Here is an 11,182-nt window from a genome sequence, read left to right as displayed (position 1 = left end):
CCTTTCAGTGCCACTGTGTCGTGGGTAGACTCATGAGAAGCTCACCTATGTTGCGGACCATAATGCCTTTCAGGTCATCCACATGCATCTGAGTCTCAGTGACACGATCTGATCCTCGTGGGTCCGAGTGGTGTTTCTACAAAGACAAAAAAAGAGGAAATGGAGCGTAGATTGTGATTGCTAAAATCTGCATGTGTGACTACAGAAGTAAAAAGCCGTCACAAAGCCCTCACAACACAATGGTGCTCTACATGCTCCAGCTCTTTTTCCACACTCACCATCTGAGCGGCCAGTGTTGAGGAGAACTCGCTGTTCATGGCGTAAGGCAGAGCCGTTTGCGCTCGCGACCCGTACGTTGTCTGGAAGCGCTTCCTGACTTCACTGAGGAAGCTGAACGCGCGCGACCTCTCGAAGTCCTTCAGTACAAAGACAGTAAACTATTGGAGTTATTACTTTAAGCACATTCCTATTAAAAGGTCCCGGGAAATAAAAAATGCCTTTGTATATCGTCACCGTGTGTCTGTTGAGTGTACTGTTCTACTTCCTGTTGTAAAAGATCAATATATTACTTCACAAACGTGGGTTGGAGACGCATTTGGGTGCAAATACCTTTATTTCTGTATCTTCTTTATATTCAACTATTTCCATAAAGTGCATTTCAAGGGACCTTAAAATCTATCACTTAAATTCCCACTCACCCCGACACAAATAAATACAGATAGCTGAGCCAACTCTATACTTACGTCATCGGTGATACACAGGTATATGATTCTGTCATGGCAGATGTAATGAAAGAGATAGCTGTAAAAGAAAAAGACAAAAAATGTCAACATTACGTGTATACAATTTAAAGCACAGTTTAATACAGTACACTACATGCTCTGTAAAATGTGTCTAAGAAAACATTAACTACAGATAGACCGTAGTAACTTGAAATGACACCTCTCAACCATTCTACTTTGACTGAGAACACATTGCGCTGTGCCTTTGCGGCATGTGGTGCCACTTTATTGATTCATGTTGGGGTTTCCTGTGATGCACCTTCTGTATTTCTAGAGCTCGTCAAGTGCTGCAATTAGGATAAATGCGGGCTTCTCATGTTGAAGTAGCATGTTTATATAAACTGTAATAATCAGATTATATTTCGAATTTGCCATGAAAATGCAAACGCTGTTACCTTTTTGAAGTTTTCTAAATAAATCAGTGAACACAGCTGTATTTCTGTTTGAAAATCCGGATTACTTCGTTTTTTGTGAAGTGTGTCAATGTGCATGAGAATGACCCTTAGTGACGATGGTTACATCACGCCGGAGGATAATGATGTTGGAGGAGTTCATCATGTCTATCGGCAACAATACATTGCCGTACCCAAGTGGCTGCTAACGTTGTGATTTGCAAGGAATTGAGTTCTACATGGCTGACGGCTGTCATTTGCGACAGTGCATTTGCTGACGTTTGAAATTTGCCCTAAACTAATGACAAGTAAAGCCTGTTTTTGTGTACATATTAATAGTTGACAAGCAATGTTTACACTTGCCTTCACAACTTAGGCATTTCATACAGCACTCTAGATACGTGTGCTACAGTTTTACCCAAGGTGCACTCTATTTCATCACAATATACACTATCTGATCACTTCACCACTTGTACATATTAGTAGGACATGATCTTTCCTAAACTGGGAAACACCTGCATGCTACATGCAGACCCATGTAGCCACATAACAGAGTGAGTCAGAGACTGCTGTGTGTGAATCCTACCTGCCGTGACTGTAGGTCAATTTGTTGTTCTCTGACGGGATTTTGGCTAAAATCTGTTCAGTCACTTCCAGGAAGTTGCCACCACACCACGCATGCTTTGCCAGGATGGTGGTTCCACGAGCCACCACTGCAAACAGGATTGCCATGGCAACAGCTGTGGTTTCAGCTCTATTGCTCGCTGCAACACACGAGACCACAGCAGAGAGGTGTTAGTGACAGGGCCACGGGCACGAGGAGGTAGCTTAACTGAGGATCACATGACAATGAATACAGAAAGAGAGAGGTGTGTGTGTGTGTGTGTGTGTGTGTGTGTGCGTGCGTGTAAAATAAACGTTAATAACGTTAGCCTAACCAAGCTCACTCGCGCTACCGGCGACGTGATCCAGTTGTCACGAGAAACGAAAGCGAAAGCCAGATTAACGGTGGCTGATAAACAACAGGCTCGCTAGCTCATAACGTTGTTGACTAAAGTATATGACGGTGTTTGGTAAGTAACGTTAGCTGTGTGTCGCAATAACGTTAGCGTTACTCGTTTCTAGCAACGGTGCTGACGCAATTAGCGGTTATATACAACTAATAATGAACCAAATACCTCGGTGTGTCGGCGCTGTTCAAAGTAGCCAATGTGGTGCAAATCCAAACATCTAAAGGAGTCTCAGCTGCTAGCAAGTCTTAAAACCTCCAGACAGGAACACGAACTCACTCCTGTGTTGTGTTGTTAATGTAGTTCTTAACACACCCCGTAGGCCACGTACACCATTCAATTGTTTTGTTTCAAGAACTACATTTGTAACTTCCTGTTTTGCCGTGAATTGTCACGTGTTTTTATACCTACGTCAAGATATGGCGACAGGTTCAGTGTGGTATTAGAGCCTTTGTCCCGGTCTTACAGGCAATTTAACAGATAATGCGATGTGCACGTATCCCTCAATTGTTATTCTTTAACATACCAGAGCAGGGGTGGTCTCTTGATAAAAAAGAGGTCAATACATTGTATCACTACCGTATACACTACATGTATATGCCCACTAAATCCAGCGTCACAAAGCCCTGAACCTTCCTTCTTGCCTGTCAGACAGATATCAGGGCTGTAAACCCCAATATTTCTGTATTGACGTGAGTCGGAATGTGAAGCATGGCTGGTGAAGGCGACAAGAAACCTGTGCTGGAGATGGTAAGATGCTTAAACTCCTTTTGGTGTTTGCCACTGTATATAGCTACATGTATTTGTCATTGTTAAACTCTGTTTGTAAGAAGATATTCAATTGAATAAGCTAATTACAGCATTTCGACCGCCCGTAAACGCCTCACGTGGGTAGCTACCAGAAGCTAGCAGTGCGAAAACAATTATAGCACCAGAAACACAAACTACATCAAAAGCTGTTCCCTTTACTGGAACAGAGGTTGTTTTGTGGACTGATATTGAGAGTGGCTTTATGTAAAGCTAAGCTAAAGTTACCTGAACGTAATTCACTTCACCTATTTTACATTTGCTTCTCCGTCCATAGCCGACTCAGAGTTTCTCCACGTGGGGGCAGTATAGCAACAGAACCAAGTGTTCCCTCACTTTCTCTGTGTGCTGTCCAATATGTTACACACATGCTTGTCAATGTGACAGGTAATGGATGTATTGGAAATGCATAATAGTGCCATCTCTTATGTGATTGCTTGTCCCACTCAATAATCTTTAAGGAGGTGATGTTTCTGTTTCGAGTGGAATTTGCATGTGGGTGTTTTATGTTGTATTAAATACTTCTTATTTTTCGGTTTTAGGTCCAGGCTGATGGGGCCGACGAGGGGTGTGTGACATTTGTGCTGCATGATGAAGACCATACACTGGGCAATTCAGTCAGATATATGATCATGAAGACGTAAGTTGTTGTATTTTTTTAACAAAGTGCTGCTTTTAACAGCATGTCGTCAAGGGTTTGACCTTTTGTATTAAAACAGATTTAACCCCTCTACTCCCATGCGGCACGTTTTGAAGAACAAAGAGCATGACTGATGGTTAACTTGTGTCATTTTGGGATTTGACTCCAGCTTTTTCTCCTCACAACTCATACAAGTTATTCCGACAATTGTGTGTGATAACAATAATGTTGATATTCCAAAGGCACTCTTGTCAGTGCGTATGTGGTTTTGTTCCCCAGTGTTTTTGTTCTCAGTCAGAGTCAGCTGGGATGAGTCAAAAGTGGAGAAATTGTAACACCGCTAACACCCATTTTTAGCAAAACATTGATGATAATCACAAATCTCGTTTCCCCGTCCCTGTTTTTTTTCCCGTCAGGGTGGATGTGGATTTTTGTGGCTACACCATCACCCATCCGTCCGAGAGCAAGATCAACTTTCGCATTCAAACACGAGGTGAGAGACACCACCCCCTTAAAACCCCACGGCGTTCAGTCTTCCCTTTCTCCTTCTTGCAATCTATGTTCGCTTGTGTGTGCACACATGCGTAGGAAAAGCCAGAGAGGAAACATTTTGCTCCAGTCACGTTGATTGGAGTCTGGTGCATTCACTTGTCCACTCAGCCCAACACGAAAAGCCGGTAGCTGACTTTGAGCCCCACACACACACACACACACACACACACACACACACACACTCTTGTTCTTCTCTGCAGAGAGTTATAACTACTTGCCTTGTTACAAAAAAACAAAGTGCCTACAGAGAACAGGAGCCCCGACCGTCACATGAAAGGACTCTGCGAGACTTAGACAACAACTTGTTCTTCTTGTTGAGCTAAGAATCAGGATGCCAGAAAATCTTTTCTCCATGGCACGGAAGCACACATTTACCTTCCAGGCACCAAGAAAAACCCTAGTTTCCATCGCGCTTGTAGACATTCAGCCAGAGGATATTTCTGTACGCATTTCTTTTATTATTGCTCCACAATGTAAATGGGTGGTCGGGGGGGGGGTTCCACATCAATTGGGAGAAGAGGGACCGGTACAGGACCGCAACAAACAATTATTTTCATCCTTTTGTTTTCAGTAAAAAAATCGATTAGATAACCACAACAACATACTCTAATAGAGACTGATGTGGCTGCCGACGTTGTCAGCAAACATATTTTATCATGTAAAGCCAATCGGTCCAACTTTCGGCGAGTCCTGCAGAGATGATTGATGAATGTGTTGTCATTATCATTAGTTGCGGTGGATTTCTTACTGTATCCTCCGTCTGTTTCAGGGGGGATTCCGGCTACCGAGCCGCTGCGCAGGGGCCTGAACGAGCTCAGTGATGTTTGTCAACATGTCCTCAACACCTTCCAGGTGAGCCTGCGTGTCCACCGCTTACTGAGAGAGGCTGACCAGCAGCGGTTCAGCATTGATCCGTTTAAGTGGGTGCAAGTGGAATGCGGTCCAACCAACATTTGGCCGACTCACAGATAAATCACAAGCACACGTTCCCTGTTGACTCGCTGACATAAATAGGACGTCAGCGGATCTACATTGAAAGCTTGTGCACTGAGCTGGTAGCATCGTACGTGACCTTCCTTTGTCAAAGGCTGAACCTCTCTCTACAGAGGGAGGGGGGGGCGCAAGTAAGGAGCAAACCCTAGAATCCACACATGGAATGATAATATTTCCATGTGGGATACAGGAAGAAACCCCGTGCTGGCTGTGTGGCTCTCTACATTAGTCCCACAGTGAGAGGAAAGCCGCTCTCCGCGCTGTGTCAACTCCAATTCTGACAACGTTTTCTTTCATTTTGTTCCAGGCAAGAGTCAATGAGTTCAAAGAGAGCGAGGAGCAGCCGATGGAATGAAGAACATCACATGTGTTTGACTGCGAAGCTGCCAGACACAATTTCTACAAACAAACTAAAGACATGTGACCTTGATAAATCCCTTTTTTTATAATATATATATATATATACATATCTATGTATAATAGTTTGATCATGTCACATTCAAACACTTGTACAGTTTTCTTTTTTCGCAGTATGTTGGGTGTGATGTGTGACGCATGTGTTCGTGGATTTTTGGAACGATTGGTGTAATAAATTGAAGACATTAAACTTAGTCAAGGAACATCATTGTTTTTATGTTATTGTGACACAAACCGTAAATTGCTCTCATCTGTCCTTTTGAAGCCGTGTTTGTCAAGTGAAGGAAGAAGTGGAAGCTATATGTCCTTATTAGCAGAGGATTGTGGTGCGGGGGGGGGCAGGGCTTCGTATGGTTCTAGGAAGACAGGGAGAAAATGAGGGGAGACGAGTATAAATATTGAGGTTTAAATAAAATTTTTTTAAAGTTATTCACATCTGTCTGTCAGTCTAATCAACACCTTATCTGTCGTTTGTTTAATCTGTACAAACACCTTTGGGCAAGCGGCAGGTTAGCTGCTTCTCCCTGCTTCCAGTTTTTTATGCGAAGCTAACCGTCTCTGGGGCTTAGCTTCATTCAAAAGTGCCACTTAACAAGAAAACGAGTAGAGAAAAGTGAAGTGTAGCAACACATTAGAGTCATAAAAGTTAGCTGACCGTATAATAAGGGTGCCTTTTTTACTGCGAATGAATTCAACTTTCCCTTGGTAGGAGAAGGAATGTGTTTTACTATGATCCTGTAAATGTTCATGACAGGACTCAAACTGCCAATGTTAATTTTACAAAGTGATTTCAATTTTTTTTTTTTTGACAACGGCGCAGCACAATTTAAAGCGCATGCTGTGGAAAGGAAATTCCCCAAAACCTCACAAGTCAAATGTTCAAGACCACATCAAAGGTGAGCGCAAGACTTGAAATATTGTTTGTGCAGAAAACAATTGACCATCGTGGACACACGGGAAACTGCTGTGAACAAACATTTCTCTCGGCTAAAGAATAACGTTGCAGGGTTATTTTTTGGGACCTTTGTGAGATACAGCTGAAGATAGACGGGGGGGGGAGACATGCAGCAAAGGACTATTTGGCAGTTATCTCTAAGTCTGCTTCTTGGGACCGGCCCACGTTTAGTTGTCCAAAGCAATCAGTTCAAACCTGCGGAAACCTTGTAAACGGGAATCTGTAATACATTTGACATGGTTTCTTGTTTAATGAAATGAGATGTAAACAAAGTGTAACCCGTCATCAAGAAAAACAGCCAAAGACACGGAGCCCGTGACGAGACATGTAACCTCTGACGCTCTGTTAGTAACTGAGATGATTGTTTATGTTCACTCCTGTCAAGGGCGCGCCGCTCCGTCACACCACAGCTGTGCACAGATTTTATACGGGGAGTTGAAGACATTTTTTTTGTGTTTTGTAAAAGCGCTCTCGGGCAGTTAAAGATATGTAAAGCGCATGATACACGAACAGTAAAAGTAAGCAAGACTTTCAATATATTTTCCAAACTCCCTACTTACTTAAAGGTGTTTCTTTGTAAATAAAACTCAGCTCAACACAGTCAAGTCAAGTTAGACTAGATAGGACATTTAATAAGACAGCTGTAGACTCGATGTGCTTCAAAAGAAAATATATAATAGGAAAGTATTTCTATCATCAATTTCAGTAATATTTTGAGAAAAGAAATGCAAAACTAAACTAACTAAAATGATTGACCAAATCTTCACCCGAAGTCAAGGAAGACCAAATCGGAATGTGACCAGGTGCACCTAACAGAGCACTGCACAAATGGAGCGTCTTGTGACTCACTTTAAACCAGATACATGTCTACAAGGCAACGCTGAACAAAAATATTATGAGTAGGCCCGGTAGTGCGCTGCATGAACTCAAAGGTTGATAGCATGTGACATAGCAAGTCACCAGAGAATCAGCATCCCGTTTAGTGCCGGTAGGTTCTCACAAAGGCTACAAGGAATTTTGCTTTGGTGCATATGCAGGAAACACAAATAGAACAAGATATTTAAAAACATTATTTAAGAATTAAGAAATATCTATAATGTAACTGTTTCAAATGAATGTACTAGGCAGGAATGTGCTAGAATATGTATTTTAAGGGAGGTGCAAAGGTTCACGGTAATATGAAGAAAAGTCCTGGAGGTGAACTGGCGGGTCGGCAGGTTGCAGCCAATCGCCTTCTCTGCAGAGCGAACGGTACTCTGCAGTGTGTTCTTGTCCTTGGCAGTGGCTGCAGCGCACCAGTTGGTGATGGAGGAGGTGATGATGCACTCAATGATGGCAGCCTTTGGTGACTTGGGCAGGTCGACCTACTTCAGCTGCTGCAGGTAGGACATCCTCTGTTGTGATTTTTAGTGCTCGAGGCCCTGGGCGATGATGGATGCCAGGAAGCGGAAGGACTCCACAGCGTTGACTGGGGAGTCACGCAGGTCGATGGAAACGAGTGGGGGTCGGTTCTTCTTAAAAATCCACAACCATCTCCACTGTCTTTAGAGCATTTAGCTCTAAGTTGTTCTGACTGCACCAGGTCACCAGATGGTCAATCTCCCACCTGTGGACGGAGTCATCCCCCCCAGAGGTGAGTCCAATGAGGGTGGTGTCGTCTGTGAACATCAGGAGCTTGACGGACTGGCGCCTGTAGGTGCAGCTGCTAAAACTGAGCACTAGACAGGGAGATGATAAAATATCTGAAAAAAATAGCAGCAACACCACCACCCTTCTTGTTAGAGCTACAAGTAGGAAAATAACATTCTAGACGGAGAAGGTTCAATCAGTTCTTCGCAGAATGAGTAGACTGTAAACTGTGTTTGAGAGTCAAGAGTCTACGGTGGCAGGACTTGCACTGTTAGAACGTACCCAAGCTCGTCAAACTTCCGACGCTTGGTCAGTGCCCCATGGCGTCTGATTCCAACACGCTTTCAGCTAACTCCAGTGTAAACCCACCCGCATCATTATCAGCCGGCGTCGTGTAAAGAGCGAAATTAGCCACACAGGTTTGGTGGGTCGGCGTATGGGTCAAACTAACAGTCATGGCAGTCGTTCGTCACGCGACCCACCTGAGTCGCCAGCCACGTGAGTGACTCGTTTGTCACTCGGTAGTCACGTGAGTTGTGAGCAGTGGCGGGCCGTCAGGGCCTGCAAGGCCTTCTCTGCTGGCCTAAACAGAATCACAAAGTTATAGCTATTTTATAATTTAATATTTTTTCTTAAATATACTACATGTATTATAATTTATAAAGATATTTTTCCCATTATCTTATTTTCTCATTGCACAGCTACTGTCTTCCTCAGTTGCTCTGCTTCCAGTGCAGCTTGTTTTAAGTAGAGCTTTTATCCAATCAGATCTCACCTCTGTGTCTCTAGGTAAGAACAGAGGCAGAGGCCTGCAGACTCACAAGTGAATCCCTTTGCAGTTTAAGTGAATGGGGACGATATTGTTGATTGTCATAGTCTTCAACCAATCAGATCTCTAGTTTGACATGTTGGGCGTATTCTTTGACGTGCCAGAGCCTGCTAGCTGGCCTAGCCATATACGTGATTGGTCAGTGGGCTAGCCTGACATGTTGGGCGGTGACAATCCCAAAATCTGCTGCCTCTGTCGAGCAGACATTTTCAGCCTCAAACACATTAAAACCTATTCAAGAAATACAACTGGGGAGGCTCAACTGTCTTCACTGGCATCCATGAATCGAGAAGGACTTCTTACTGGAACTAAAATGCACGGATGTACTGAACAACCGCAAGATTAAACTCTTTGTTAACAAAGAAAGGAGGAAGAACAGCTAAATAGTGAACAGCAGCTCTGGTAAGTTAACTGCAGTAGCTTTAACTGCCATAAATATGATCTATGTCATCATTTAATATGCTTGTTTATATTATATATTATTATTTATACAACTTATATGGATTTTCGTTTGGTTTTATATGTGATAGGAACTATTGTTACGTCCTATGTTGCGCGGGGGACACATTTAGCCGGTGCACAGCAACAAGACGACGCGCGAAGCGGCAGCGGTCTATATACACCGTGCAAAGTGTTAAAGTTAAAGTGTTAAAGTTAAGTTTAAGTTTTTAAGTGATCTACTTTGAAGATTCATGTGTTTTCCAGTGGACTCATTTTCCCTCTCGGTGTTGACAGACGAATAAATCCGTCAGTAACAAGAACTATGGAGTCGTGTATTTCCTGGAGGGAGTGATAGGAGAGTTACTACTCTGTTAATTTGTCTATCGTGTCGTTTTCATGATATGGGTAATATTGTTCCCTCTGATATGAATAATATTTGAATGGCCCGTGCTCTTGAGTGTGTGGCGGAATGCATGTTTTAGCTGAATTGATTTTGACTCATTGTTCGTTAATGCCGCCGCATCCCGTCATGCCGGTATTCATGCACTGCACTCATAGTGTATTTGTAGGTGTTGAGCTTCATTTTTACGAGTGCAGGCCCAGGTATAAAATGCACGGCCCGCCACTGGTTGTGAGTCAACCACGCTCTTTTTTTTTTTACTGGTTGTGGAGACGGACGTATTTTGAAAAGTCACATTTAACGAGCGTACATTAGGCTCGTTCGAGTTTAACTGCGCCTCGCGTGGAAAGCAGGCGGACGTAGAAAGGGGCGTTGACAAAAAACTGCGTTCAAGTCGGACCGTTTTCAGCCGCCTGCTTCTTCTTCTTTCTTTTGCTTTTTTTGGCGGTTGGCAAACAGCGTTCGGGTGCATTACCGCCTCCCACTAATCTGGAGTGTGGACTAAGGACTCTAATACGACAACCAAACGAAAAGAAATACATACAGTGGGTACGGAAAGTATTCAGACCCCTTTAAATTTTTCACTCTTTGTTTCATGGCAGCCATTTGCTAAAATCAAAAAAGTTCATTTTATTTCTCATTAATGTACACTCAGCACCCCATCTTGACAGAAAAAAACAAATGTAGAAATTTTTGCAAATTTATTAAAAGAGAAAAACTGAAATATCACATGGTCATAAGTATTCAGACCCTTTGCTGTGACACTCATATTTAACTCACATGCTGTCCATTTCTTCTGATCCTCCTTGAGATGGTTCTACTCCTTCATTGGAGTCCAGCTGTGTTTAATTAAACTGATTGGACTTGATTAGGAAAGGCACACTGTCTATATAAGACCTTACAGCTCACAGTGCATGTCAGAGCAAATGAGAATCATGAGGTCGAAGGAACTGCCCAAGGAGCTCAGAGACAGAATTGTGGCAAGGCACAGATCTGGCCAAGGTTACAAAAGAATTTCTGCAGCACTCAAGGTTCCTAAGAGCACAGTGGCCTCCATAATCCTTAAATGGAAGAAGTTTGGGACGACCAGAACTCTTCATAGACCTGGCCGTCCAGCCAAACTGAGCAATCGTGGAAGAAGAGCCTTGGTGAGAGAGGTAAAGAAGAACCCAAAGATCACTGTGGCTGAGCTCCAGAGATGCAGTAGGGAGATGGGAGAAAGTTCCACAAAGTCAACTATCACTGCAGCCCTCCACCAGTCGGGGCTTTATGGCAGAGTGGCCCGACGGAAGCCTCTCCTCAGTGCAAGACATATCAAAGCCCGCGTAGAGTTTG

General features: G+C 43.3%; 2 protein-coding genes across 2 annotated transcripts in view; one reads left to right on the top strand and one right to left on the bottom strand.

Annotated features, from left to right (window-relative positions):
• The window catches only part of sybl1 (synaptobrevin-like 1), a 9,672-nt gene extending 7,208 nt beyond the window's left edge, over positions 1 to 2,464 (bottom strand). Inside the window, exons 1-5 of the mRNA XM_031857792.1 lie at positions 2,353 to 2,464; positions 1,761 to 1,938; positions 744 to 801; positions 279 to 416; positions 46 to 136 (exon numbers count right to left, since the gene is read on the bottom strand). Coding sequence (XP_031713652.1) covers positions 46 to 136; positions 279 to 416; positions 744 to 801; positions 1,761 to 1,906 — 433 coding nt within the window. The 5' untranslated portion in view covers positions 1,907 to 1,938; positions 2,353 to 2,464. The remainder of the gene's footprint in view (positions 1 to 45; positions 137 to 278; positions 417 to 743; positions 802 to 1,760; positions 1,939 to 2,352) is intronic.
• A 411-nt stretch (positions 2,465 to 2,875) lies between these two features.
• polr1d (RNA polymerase I and III subunit D) lies at positions 2,876 to 5,801 on the top strand. Its single transcript, XM_031857793.1, has 5 exons — positions 2,876 to 2,934; positions 3,534 to 3,631; positions 4,048 to 4,124; positions 4,953 to 5,035; positions 5,484 to 5,801. The coding sequence occupies exons 1-5, from the start codon at positions 2,896 to 2,898 to the stop codon at positions 5,529 to 5,531; spliced, it is 345 nt and encodes a 114-aa protein (XP_031713653.1). The 5' UTR covers positions 2,876 to 2,895; the 3' UTR covers positions 5,532 to 5,801.
• Positions 5,802 to 11,182: the final 5,381 nt, after the last annotated feature.

Source organism: Anarrhichthys ocellatus, unplaced genomic scaffold, assembly GCF_004355925.1.
Source record: "Anarrhichthys ocellatus isolate YVR2014 unplaced genomic scaffold, GSC_Weel_1.0 scaffold19, whole genome shotgun sequence".
Classification (NCBI taxonomy): domain Eukaryota; kingdom Metazoa; phylum Chordata; class Actinopteri; order Perciformes; family Anarhichadidae; genus Anarrhichthys; species Anarrhichthys ocellatus.
This window is presented reverse-complemented; position numbering and strand designations above follow the sequence as displayed.

Coding starts and splice junctions, on each gene's coding strand:
- polr1d (XM_031857793.1), top strand. CDS start 2,896: ATGGCTGGTGAAGGCGACAAGAAACCTGTGCTGGAGATG. Junction 2,935..3,533: donor AGAAACCTGTGCTGGAGATG/GTAAGATGCTTA, acceptor TTTCGGTTTTAG/GTCCAGGCTGATGGGGCCGA. Junction 5,036..5,483: donor ATGTCCTCAACACCTTCCAG/GTGAGCCTGCGT, acceptor ATTTTGTTCCAG/GCAAGAGTCAATGAGTTCAA.